At 38.8% G+C, this 13,351-nt stretch overlaps 1 protein-coding gene and 1 long non-coding RNA gene across 3 annotated transcripts; one reads left to right on the top strand and one right to left on the bottom strand.

Moving 5' to 3' along the window:
* The first annotated feature begins 4,095 nt into the window (after positions 1 to 4,095).
* On the top strand, positions 4,096 to 4,676 carry LOC117235640. Its single transcript, XR_004493708.1, has 2 exons — positions 4,096 to 4,335; positions 4,368 to 4,676. It is a non-coding gene; the product is annotated as an uncharacterized LOC117235640 (long non-coding RNA).
* Positions 4,677 to 9,751: 5,075 nt separating this feature from the next.
* LOC117235523 (zinc finger protein 717-like) lies at positions 9,752 to 13,048 on the bottom strand. 2 transcript variants are annotated; one of them, XM_033497643.1, is made up of 2 exons: positions 12,455 to 13,048; positions 9,752 to 12,048 (listed from the first exon to the last, which is right to left on the bottom strand). In XM_033497643.1, the coding sequence occupies exon 2, from the start codon at positions 11,920 to 11,922 to the stop codon at positions 10,864 to 10,866; it is 1,059 nt and encodes a 352-aa protein (XP_033353534.1). In that variant the 5' UTR covers positions 11,923 to 12,048; positions 12,455 to 13,048; the 3' UTR covers positions 9,752 to 10,863. The 2 variants fall into 2 exon arrangements, with proteins under 2 accessions (XP_033353534.1, XP_033353533.1); XM_033497642.1 differs by lacking the exon at positions 12,455 to 13,048 and having other exon boundaries at positions 9,752 to 12,054.
* Between the last annotated feature and the right edge of the window lie 303 nt (positions 13,049 to 13,351).

Below are 13,351 nucleotides of genomic sequence, written 5' to 3'. Positions count from 1 at the left end.
ACTACTACTTCTCCTCCCCCTTTTCCCTTCCTTCCGGTCTTCGCTGATTAATCCACCTCTAATCCCCCCCGCACCTACCTTCCACCCACCGCGAAAGTCGATTTAATTACATCACGCGCTGCTCGTACCAGGAGACGAGCGAGAGTATTCAACGTCCGAGCCAGGGCTGCGCGGAACCGAGTATCACAAATGTGTATATAGGGCCGATCAGCCTGCGCGATAAAGCACCGACAAAAGTGTTCGAACCCGGATCAGGAACTGTTTCGAGCCTCGAGCCGTACGTCTACATCCAGTCGACAAACATAAAAGCGGACGATGGCTTTTATTACTTTATTATTAGCCTAATAACACCACGATAATGCGATCCTTTTCTTGCGTTTCTATTTCTTTCTTTCTGTTTAATCGTATATTCTTTTAATTTAATCAAGAAATTCGCATCTTTCGTTTGATCTTTTATTATTATACGTTCTTAGTATCTTTACACCTTCGATAAATGCATCGGAATCTGATTTGCATGGATCGCAGAATCGTCCCATATCTTTTCACTTTCTCGTTCCGCGTCTATAAATTTGATCCAGAGCTGTATCGATCGTTCCGAAAAATTCTGATTCGAATCGTAACTTTCGGTTGCGCTTCGTCGTTATCAACGTGTTCAACGTGTACACTGTCTATCTCGTTAAGAGCGTTTCCTTAAAATTTCATAACGATAGTACGTACTTGGTCGTGGTAAGTAGGATAGGAATATGGTTGGTTTATTGCTCGTTACCTTTATATACGGTTCATAGTGTCGAACAGAATTTCGAATAGGACGAGAGAAAATATGAAACGTGAAAATAGTAAGAAAAGCAAATCGAAGCGAGTAAAATCGAACGATCGAGAGATTCGCAAGATTTGCAGCTTTGCGGGGAAATTTTGCCGACTCGAACCAGCCGGTGTTCGAAAATAAATCTTCGCTTCGCACCTGAATCACTCGCGGAGTATCCTCGCATAGATCGAAAAGTACTCTTATCGAACGTAAGATTTGTCCACCATTCTCCAGCTATTACAACCAGTTACGTTCATCGGGACTCGACGAAATCTACCGATCACCGGTAGAACACGATGCGGTCTAACAAATCTCCAGACGGCTCGTATTTCCTGCGAAGAATTCTCAATCCACTCGATTTCTCGACTGACCGATCTTTCTCGACGACGAACACGGAAACGAACGGATAAGGGAGAAACGAAAAAAAGAAGAAAGCAAATCGAAACACGTACTTTGAGATCTTTCGCAAAACCTTCGCGTCGATCGTGAAGGAATTGATAGAATAGAGATATGTAGTGATAGTAGAATAAATCGTTAAATACCAATGGACGAATTGTACGATCATGATCATGCGAAAAATCGAACAACCGAACCGAAGACGCGAAAGTCGATCGTATGGCAGGCTGTTTTCTTCTGCGCATCGTCCTGACTCGAAAATGTATCTGTACAATTCAAGTTCGTCCACCTGTAGGATCCTGCAGTTCGAGACACGGTTGAACGACAAAATCTAAGTGCGAACGCCTTCGTTCGATCTTTTCCACGTTATTATCTCGATGGTCGATCGGAGTTTCAGGTAGAAAATGAAAGATTTCCTTTCCAGACACTGCCCGCCTCGCGACTCTGTCTTTATCGTTTTCGGATTTCGATCGTTTGCATAAAATGTTTGTTACGTCGCCGAGCGACGATTTTAAACTTCGTTAACGGTCTTCTAATTCTTTCGTACGCTTCTCTTCGTTGAAAATAGCTTGTCGGTATAAATCGCGGTATTAAAACGATCTAAATCAATGTCGGTGATGGAAATTTGTACGACGATGATGATTTTCTCTTACAGGACATTTTGGACCGATATCCCTGACGCGTTATTTCTGATAAACTTTGTTAGGTCGTATAGAGTATTGGTTCGTGTATATCTACGAATAAAATGTTTATAAACGTTTGTCATACACGTGTATGGAAAATTCATCAAAATCAAGGAGAAATATCATTAGATAATGTGCAGCGTACATATCAGCCACGTGTTATTTCTGCCTTCTTTTTACACACATTTGATTCTTTCTTTTTTGATAATATGAAAAACTAAATTGTACTTTTGAACAATTTAACACTAGAACTACGCTAACCGCAATGTATACTTGAGTATATTATATACATATATATGCACATAAGAGATTATGTAAATAAATAAGTAAATACATATAACTACAAGCTTGCCAAAAAAGCATCCGCTTGTTGTTAGCAAAAACAAAAAATCTGAACCCCATCACATCGCCGAATATGGTAGTTCTAGTGTCAGCGTTTAATTTTCCAATCGAAATACTACGATTTGGAACAATTTGCTCTCGTTTAAATATTCGTGTAAAAAGTTTCTTTCAATTGATATTTCCTTCGAATTGGTCAATTTCTTCATATCGAATCAACTTTCTTTAAATCAATTCGATCAATCAAATCGACGTATTTTTCTTTCGAATCTTATTCGAATCGCATGCAAAAAGCTCGTCTAATAACAAATAGAACAGAGTATATTTTGGTAACTCTACGACAATTACGATTCGAGCGTCGCGTAGAAACAACCCTTTTTAAATACTGTTATTTTTTCTTTCCCTTATTCTTTTCTATTTATCATAAAGACAGTCTATCGATGTCCGTTTACTCAATGAACAGAAATGTTAATTATCATTGATGATTTGTGTCGTTTGACGAATAAACGTTGCGTCTAGCGACAAATGTTGCTTGAATTTTATGCCATCGAATTTTGCCAGTCTACAATGAAAACATTGAACAGTGAAATTCTCGGTACAAAAGGACAAGCGCCGGACGTTATTTATGAAAACGTATGGCTATTTGAAAGTACGTATCGAGCATCGCGGACGTGTGTTAAAAATAAAAATTCGAAATATCTCATCTTAGATCATGGGTATTTTTGAGTGCTGAAAATTACACTCGACTCGTCAAAAATCATAATTCTAATCTTTTCTCGGACGATTAATTTTTGCTGTTTAGAACGCGATATAAATTTATTTCTCGACGAAGCAGGAATTTCGAATTTCCCTTTTCATAAGAATACACGTGTATCTCTGTATCGCAAGTTGACGAATATTATAAGTTTAATCTTAAATCGAACTAAAACTTTCAATATTTCTTATCCCGTAAGTACGTTTCGATCTCGTAATTATAAAATATTTAAAATTAACGTAATAAAGAAATTATAAAATTGAAAATACTTATCGAGTGGTAGGAGATTTTGAGAACTTGGTTCGAGATTTATTTCGTAATAATTGAAAAATCATTTGACAAATAATTTATAGCGTTACAGAAGGCGCGTTAAACACGATACTGTAATACTTTAGACTACATTAGCCCAGTCGTACGAACGTGTTATGTAAAGGTATCATTAAGGTAGTAATAACCCTCAATTGGTACTATAAGGTCAAAATAAACCACATTGCCTTTTCAAAGCATCGTGCTTGATATACAGGAACTTTAAACACCGTGATATATTAATTCCAAATAAATATAATCATTTGACGTAACTACAATTAGATAAGGAGGAAAAGTATATTTTAAGTACCAATTGAGATTAAATATAACTTTCATAAGTTAAAAAATTGTATAAGATAAAAATTTTAGGATATGGATTAGATCCTCGTACGGAATGTATCCGATCGGATCGGATAATATTCCTTAACAGATAAATAAACTAACACATAATAAATACGTAAATAGTTTTAATGTCAAAAAGAAAAAAAAACATATATAAAATTATTTACTAGCTGACTCTTTAAATTTTGATCGGCTCCCTAAAATACTTAAGTCGAATTTACAAAAATCCTTGAATCTTTCAAATACCCATACATCTTTGTTTTGATATCTTATTAGCGTGTCGACATTCGTGCGTCGAATATGCAAATATATGTTGTACGTTTGAAATAACCTCTCTTTGAGGAAGTAGTCGTCAAGAATTCGTTAGAAAACGCACGATTTACTTCGCGAGCAGGCAAATCGCGAATCGAACGGCGCAAACGTCGTTAATATTTAACAGATGGCGAAAAAGCGTCCCTTTGGACACGGTTTCAAAGACACGAGTGAGACGAACCAATCCGCATGCGTCGAGATTTCGAATGAGAAACATAATACTGACACAGGCGAGCACGAAATAATAATTATAATAATTATAATAATAATGATGATAATAATATAATATAATATAATAATAATTATCGTGATAACGTATGTACATTTAAATCGTCAAATGAGAACGCAATTTTAATCGCATACAAATGAAAATATTTTCAACAAATACATACATATATGTATATATATATACACACACATAGATACATAGATATATGTATACATATATATATGCAGATATAAATTATAGTCATCTTTTTCTTTTTAGAACGGTCATGTAAAAAATATCGTGGTTCGATAACACAATAATCACATTGCACGGAATATCGCTATTCCTAAAGACACCCATATTTCACGACTGCCGATAATAACATTTCACTGACTTTCCTTTTTCGATTCTCCTTCGGAGCAACAATTAATAACTTGTTTCGAACAATTCTCGTATACAAATGGCGGTGATCGTGTTTCGTCGACGCGTTCTCCAACGCGTATTACCGCGAAGAGAAGTTGACGCGAGGAATCGCGGCACAAAATTGTTCCGCGTTTTCGTATAAAAGAAGAAGAATAAATCGATACATCTACGTCGCTACTTTCTGGAACTTTTCGATCGACGAATCTTTTTCTCTCTACACATATAAAAAAGAGAAGGGAAGATGCAGGAACACAAAAAAAAAAAAAATAAAGAAAAACGACAAAAGGAAAAACGCGAGCGACAACGATTCAAGCTTCGAAGAAGCGTGTTTTAAACGACGAAATTTTTAACAGCTCGGACACTCGGCCTCTCGCCGCGTTCACTCGCGGTAGAACAATATAAGAAGAAGAAGAAGAAGAACGACGAGAAGTTTAAGACTATATACACAGGTCGTGGATACAAGAGTAATACTTTAAACGTTAAAAATTCGTTTCGACGAACGAGAAAGACAGAAATAACGAAAAAGGGAGGAGAGAGAGATCGATGCTAAGAGAGAAGACTCTCGTTAAACGAAAGAAGACAGGTTCGCGTATTATACGAGAGGGGTTTTTGAAGAATGCTGGTTCCGCGTATAACAAAGACAATTCTAAACCGACGACGACCTCAAGAGATTCGATTGAAAAATAGCTACGTGTAATCGCTTAACTACGCGACTTCTCTAGAAGGTGGGTGGCACTTCTACGATATACTATACGATATCTGTCTATTTGTCTCTCCTGTTTAATCCCCCTCCCCCCTCCCATTTTGATTCCTTTACGGGTCAACTACACATAACGTGTATACATATATATATATATGTATATACAAAAGCTCGACCAGGAAGATTTTTGCGAGGAACACATCCGCGAGACCAGTCACCTTCCACCTTTCCCTTCCTTTCTATTCTCAGCTATACGCGAAATTAACATTCCAGTCGCGTGTTTCTCGCGTCCTAACGAATAAGACAAAGAAAACTAGCAAGAAAGAAGAACTAACAAAATAGAGGAAAGAAGGTAACAAAAAGAAGAAAGAAGCGAAAGAAAAAAGATGCAGCGTATTTCTATGTGATGTACGATGATACCAGGCGCGAGATGTTTTTTAATTAATTCATCCACGCCCTTTGTCCCTCTGCCATTCATCCACTGTCCATTCCTTTACCCTTTTTTTCTCTTCTTTGTTACGCTCTTTTCCATCGATCTTCTTCTTGCTACTCTTCTTCCCCCCCCCCCCCCACTTTTTTGGTTTACTTTTTAAAATTTTCTTACATATTGGTCCGATGCGTGCTCTTTCAAAGAAAGGACCTATCTTCCTCCCTTCTTCTTATGAAAAATACACGGATCTTTGATATACACGCCACGAACGAAAATAAGAATTCTCGTGTTACGTACTAAGTTACGTCCGCGGAATGGCGGTCGAAATTACTGAGATCGTTAAACTGATCCGGAAGATACGAGGTTTGCGCGTTTCGATGCTGGACAACATTCCTGACGTATCTACCAACCGTGTTACTAGAGTGCGTTATGCGAAACAGTTCTCGTCGTTTTTCATCCGTACAAACAAAAAAGAAAAATAAAAGACAGGTTCGTCAGGTTCGCACGATACGGTACTGTACAGTACTATCGTTGAGAAATAAATCGACATTGTCGATCGAGCGACTGTTGTTCGTTTTCTAAAATCAAAAACGTCAATTTTCCGCATCGTCTTCGACCATTTACGAAAATAATCGCTCATTGTTAGGATTTAACGTTTGACGAAAATGTAGAAATACGTGATGCCAAAATGAAGCAGGAGATTCTCCGATTTAAAATTTCAACCTGGCATCGCTTCCTTTAAACGAACTCTTATGCTATAAGGGTACAAACGAGAAATAAATTCGAGGGTGAGTCGATGATGAAAACAAAAAAAAAAAAAAAAGAAGTGAACCCTACAAATTTTCCATCGGTCCATTTATACAAAAGATTCGAACGCAACGTGTCAGGATAAAAATTGCTCGACATCATTCCTGTAGTACAGTTCGTCAATGGACGAATATTTTCGTGAAATCTTGCGAGATTACTGATATTTTTTTATGTTATATCATTTTTTATTATTATTATTACACGTAATACTGCTACTAAACGTTAATCTCCGATTCATCACCCTACAAAAATTTCACGCAAATAAACTCGATCTCTTAAACCTAAACAACAAACGAAACTTCATAAGAATAGTTACATCTTTCTATAAAAACCAAAATGCTACGTGAAAACAACTATAAACGACACACGTAAAATCTATTCTCACAAGATCCTTCACACGATACGCTTCGCGAAAATGAACGATGCAACGATACAATACGGACAAGACGGATAAAAATCTGAGATAAAATCCGAGAAAAAAGAACGGATCGGAGGGAAGGGCAAAAAAAAAAAGGACAAACTCTCGACGCTATCTCAAATAACAAAACAACTCGCAGGATACTTGAGACGAGCGAGGCTCGTTATATTCTATCATTTCCTTCGAACCTTTCCTCTTATTTTCACGTGATGATACGTCAGCTTGTCCAGCACCGGAAAGGCACGTTTAATAGAAAAAGAGATAAGAAGGAGAACACTGGGACAAGAAAGTGTAAATAGGAATAAGGGACGAAGGGGAAGAAAAGTGGAAGGAAGAAAGAAAGAATAGAAGAGATGGAGAAATAAATGAGAAGTATAGAAGGGATAGAAGTGGAAATAAGAAAAGAAGAAGAGAAAGAAAAATAGAGATCGGAATGAAAAATCGACCGATCAATTCGGAACTGCAACTTCTTTTTTTTTTTTACTAGGTATACCTACGAGCTTATCTACTGTGTACCTTACAATCGTAACAAGCTACAAAATACGTTATCACTATACTAATTAGGAGCTGCGCGAACATATGCACGGAGGCTTTATTAATCACAGCTTTAGTAGTACGATTAGTATCTCATAGAGCTGTACAATGACTAGCCAACATGAAGATCATCGCTTTTTCTCTCTCTCTCTCTCTCTCTCTCTCGTTCTCATTGCACCTAAGAATGTCGAACAGAACTTTGTCCTATCGCCTTTCTCGCATGAATACAAATATATACGTATACAAATATTACGTACGACATTCGCGTGTACCTAAAAACCAACGGAAAGAAAAAAACGCAAGGCGAAAAAAAAAGACCGTTCCTTTTCCTCTCTTTTTCCCTTTTCTTTACTTTCGTTTCTTTCCCTTTTTTGTGTGTGTGTGTGTGTGTGTTCTTTCTTATGTTCGCAAACGTTTGCGAGTTAAAAATCAGTCTTGCCCGGTGACTTCGAGTCTCGTTTTAAATCAAAAGCCTCAGGCATACGCGCGCAGAGAATTGTTCTTCCTCTTGTTTTCAGCGTGAAGACAGAAAGGATCGCCGAGACAGACCCTACGATATACAAAGAAGTTCGAGGCACGCTAACGCGAATATACTTTTCTCGCTCTCTCTCTTTCTCTCTTTGTTTCTTTCTTGTCACTTTTTAAATCGTATCTACGTTTCGTCCCGTTCCCGTTTTACCGTTCCGTTCGTTCCTTTTTTATTTCGCGATTCCCTTTCCCTTTCTTCCCCGCCCTACCAATTTTTACTCTTCGATTCGCTTTGATCGACTTGAAAAACTCGCGTGTATACTATTTCTTTTTTTTTTTTTTTTTTTTTGGCGCTGTCGATTCGAAATCGCTTGGCGCGTGCACGCGTGCGCGCACACGCCATTATCTATTTTCGTATATCGTTAAAACAAACATACACACCGTACTGGATCGTGCGCGAAATTTTTCAAACGAAACGAAAATTCCTTCTCACGTTTTTTGTTCGTTTTCTTTCCTTTCTTTTCTCTTGACTCGCGGCTGTCATGGTTCCCCCGTTTTCTGTATCTAAGCTTTGTGGCGTTAACGTTGAAAAGATCGATAATAATCGTAATAATCAGAACGTTAATAATATTCAATGATAATAGCGGTAGTAGTAATAATAGTAATAATAATCGTAATCTCTAAAAACTAATACCTAACAGTAGTCAAAAAGAAAAATCAACAGCCCTGCTATTACATTCCTAGTACTTAGTACGATCTGCACATCCGCTCATCGTTTTATAATACATCTATATGTATATGTATACGTATGTACAATATGTACCTTGTGTGTACAATACACTTCGATATGTGAAAAGTAAGTACACCTATGGAACTGATTCATAAGCTGTACAATAGTCCTACGTGATAAAAAGAGTACCGACACCTTCGGACACGTTTCTAATTCGTATAGACACGCACAAAGATCGGGCACGTGGAAAAATTAGTTCGAAGGGATACGATTAAAACGAAATGTCACAGAGAAGGATAGAAAAGAGGAAGATGGCGAGTAGCAGGTATGAGAGAGGGGGGGGGGGGGGGGAGGAGAAGGAGGAAGAGGAGGTAGAAGAAGACGAAGAAGAAGAAGCAGAGTAGAAGGACGAGTAAGAAGAAGGACAAGAAAGAAGAGTAAAATAATAAAATAATCACGGTTTAAGGCTAAAGAGAAACCATGACGACTGGGATTATAGGTCCTATCGACACACGCGGTATGCATGTTGCTAAAATGAACTAACGTTTGCGTGTTTCTAATAATAATAATAATAATAGTGGTGGTGGTAGCGGCGGCGGTGGTGGTGGTAGCGTTAGTGGTAGCAGTAGTAGTAATAATAGCGAGACTAATATATAGCTGGGGAAATGTCAGTGGTAAAATGGTAGTGGAGGGAGGATGATAGTATTAGTAGGAGTAGTAGTACTAATAGTGTAGTAGTGGTAGTAATAGTAGTGATGGTGGTAGTAGCAGTAGTAGTAGTCGTGGTAGTAGTAGCAGTAGTAATAATAGTAGTAGTAGTAGTAGTAGTAGTAGTAGTAATAGTAGTAGTAGTAGTAGTAGTAGTAGTAGTAGTAGTAGTAGTAGTAGTAGTAGTAGTAGTAGTAGTAGTAGTAGTAGTAGTAGTAGTAGTAGTAGTAGTAGTAGTATTAGTATTAGTAACGGTAATGTTCCTGTTTTTTATATTTGTTTGTTTGTAAAAGTAATAGTAGGGTGTCTACCAAACACCTTCGGTAGAGACCAATGTCCTTTAAATTCTGATAGCTACATCGCTCCGTGACATTGCTTTCTTTTTTTTTTATATTTCCTCATTTTGATATCATCAAAATAGTAAACCAATAGTTTAAACATTGTAGTTAATAATTACTATCTATATCACAGATCCAAGTGACTAAACTCCTTTAAAAATATAATATAAATATGTGTATGTGTAATGGTTCGCGCATAATATATATACACACATAGATATATATATATGTATATGTACTCGCAGATGTGATTGGAAAACAGGTAAATCAAGAAGTGCGGAAACTTGGAAAAACTCGCGTAGAAACGTACGCGCGCGCGCGTTAGTTTATGCTAACATCGATATACCACGACAGATTGGTAAAAACAAGGAAAATCGAACGATCGTGGAAACGAACCGATTCGTCGATCGTGTGGTGGCACGTCTCTTTGAACGGTGCTATTTCATTCTCGTTAAAATACGCTTATCAGCGTCCGTATTTAGATAATCCATTAAATGGACCGAGAAGTATGTAAGTGAGATAGACACGTGCAAAACGGTAATCAATTCACAATTGATCCACTGCATTGTTAAAAGATCGAAATGAAAATTAGTCGGTGCGTAAAAATTGTTTAATATCAACGATTAATCGACGATTGTGATTAAGCATCCGTCGTGATCCAGAAAGTGGATGCTCTTTAGGCACTTTGTTCAACCAGCACCATTAAACGAGACGCGATCAAAGAGTCCGCGTTTCGGGCGAATCGTCACTCCGTTCGTGGTAAAAATCGTGATTGCTGGCATAAACTGACTTACTCATTGTTGCGTTGAATGTATTCGGGGTACGGGATGGGAGAGCTGCTTGTAGTATTCGAGTACTGAGCGTAGAGATACAGAGCAGGGTGAAGCCCTGGCGGAGGAATGCCGCGATGCAGTTGCTGCGATTGATGATGCGACTCCGATGAATCTATGGGGGATGACGATATTTGCGGATAAAGTTGGGAGTTGAGGCTATCCAGCGAACTGGAGGAGCCTGTCGTTTGGTAGACACTCTGCGGTGTGGTGTGCTCGTGAGACACTGGTGAATTAAGTGTGAACGGCGAGGACGCCGAGGTGGGACATACTACTTGCTGCGGTGACTGTTGATGTTGCGGTAGGGACTCGGACACGTTGTCGTCTAAACACTAGTTGGTAGTCTGCGGATGTAGCAACGGTAGAGGAAGTTGAAGATTGTTTTGCTTGGCTAAACTCGCGATCTCAGCCGCGATCCCTCCTTTCGAACCTGCTAAGCCGTCCAACGAGGAAGGTCCTTCGCTGTAGCGTAAATCGCAAACCGGACTCTCGAAACCTGTACCTGGAGTGCCACCACCGGTACTCTGGGGCGTAGATGGATTGTGATTCGTACTGCTTTGATTCATGTCACGATGTACTCGATTTTGGTGTCGTATGAGATAACTATCGCGTACAAAGGTACGTCCGCATATGTTACACTCGTACGTGGTACTTGCAGTATGGGTACGGATGTGAATTGCGAATTGACTCTTGGACGTGAATGTGAGAGAACATCTGTCGCACACCAACGGCTTTTCGGCAACGTGACTCCAGCGGTGTGCTGTCACGTAGCTTTTCACTGCAAAACGTTTTTGACAAATGTCGCAGGCATACGGCCTTTCTCCTGTATGCACTCGTTTATGAGTATTAAGACTGCTCTTTTGAGTAAACCTTTTCAAGCACAGCTCACATTGGAAAGGTCTTTCTCCTGTGTGCGTCCTCATGTGCACTTCCAAGTATGGTTTCCGACAAAAGCTTGCTTCACATACCGTACAATGATATGGTTTGTTGCCTGAATGAAGCTTCATATGTACATAGTACGACGAAGCAGAGGATAGCACCTTGCCGCATACCTTACAGGGCTGTGGCTTTGACCGCGAACCCTCTTTGACAGTTTGTTGTCCAGTAGATTGACGGTTTGGAACTTCTTGTTGCACAGTCTGACTCTGCTGTTGTTGACCCTGTTGTTGCGCTTGCTGTTGACTCTGTTGTTGAGTTTGTTGTTGACCCTGTTGCTGACTTATTTGTAACGTAGTCTGTTGCTGGGGTTGTAGGTGACCTTCTTGCTGAGAAAGGTCTTCACGATCATCCGACAAATTCACCATAGAATTTGAACCATCTGAACGGCTCGAAGCAACAGAATAAAACCCCATGGGTTCGCTTTTAATTTGTTGTTCAAACATGGATGTCATTATATCAGTCTGTTGCTGCTGAGCCAGCTGTTGCGATTGTGGCTCCTGCTGCTGCACTGCTTCTTGATGGGGGAGCAGAGTCAGGTTGCGCTTGACAAGCTGCTCATATCCTGCGTACCAATCCACCTGCATGACAGGGAATGTCTATAAATCGCCATTTATGACACTCGTTATGGCGGAAAAATTTTCAACGATGTAGATACACTCTTAATTCCGGTATCATGCATGTCCGACTCTTATATACGCGTGTTAGGTTAGACCAATTGCTTTGACATTTATCTTTGACAAGTGACAGAAGGTAACTGGATGATCAGCTGATTGCATAACTTTTACGCGAACCACTCGAAGACGACACGATGCCGTCGTCAACAGAACGTAACCCAGCAGTGAGCAACACGGGCAACTCTATTTTTAAAAAAGCGACGGAAGAAACGGCGGAATATTTTGACTGCGAAACCGGATTCTTCGTAAGCGCTTCGCAAGTGGGGGTCGCTTTTGCCATAGCCGAGGAAGAAAGCAGCATTTTACGAACCTTTGCTATTGTAGTGGTCCGGGCTAGGGTCGAAAAACGTCACGCCTCATCGAGCGCACGCCTCCCGTTCTCGAGCGGCTTCACGGACAATCGCGAAACATTTCTACGGCCAAATTGTTTTTCTCCGACACAAAATATAAGATGGCTGCTACTATATTTCACGACCGTCACCTATATACACTCGACAAACACACGCACCTAAGTACCGACCGACGATATTCGTCAACTTTTCTAATTGGCTGCCCTTCTTAAACCGCCAATATTACGCTCTACCACGGCCAACATCGCACTTCCAAAACCGCTGATTGGATCGATCTTTCACAAAGCTTTATTCACCTGTTTGATTTTATGCATATTTCATGGACAAACTTTCTCTATATAAAGAACTTTAATCTCTTTCAACGGTTCACCCATTGCGCGTTAACTCAGTGGGTATTTAGCCAAAAAAATATCATAAGAACGTAAAATGTTTACGCAGATATTCCAATCTTTTATCTCGTTTCTATTAAATCGAAAATTTATATCCATCTCGCTGAGAGATAAAATACTTCGTTCAAGAATTTCAAATCTAACTAACAACAGACTGAACAAATATATAGATAATACGGTATAGATATGACACATTTAAAAGTAAAAGTTGTATACTTTGTAATAACAATCATATATATATACATATATATATACCATATATATATATATATATATCATATATATATATAACCAAAATTTAATAAGAAAGAAATAATTGTTTATCAAGTATTAGAATGTTATAAAGTAGTAATTTGAAATACTATTTCTTATTGTTGCATTAATTCGATTTAATAAAGCAACGTCGTAAATACGCGTATCTCGTTTCAAATATTTACGCGTTATATTAAATTAATTGTGCGCAGTATT

The sequence above is a fragment of the Bombus vosnesenskii genome, unplaced genomic scaffold, assembly GCF_011952255.1.
Source record: "Bombus vosnesenskii isolate JDL3184/JDL3185 unplaced genomic scaffold, Bvos_JDL3184-5_v1.1 scf7180000013316, whole genome shotgun sequence".
Lineage (NCBI taxonomy): Eukaryota > Metazoa > Arthropoda > Insecta > Hymenoptera > Apidae > Bombus > Bombus vosnesenskii.
The sequence above is the reverse complement of the archived record's forward strand: the minus strand, read 5'-3'. Positions and strand labels throughout refer to the sequence as shown.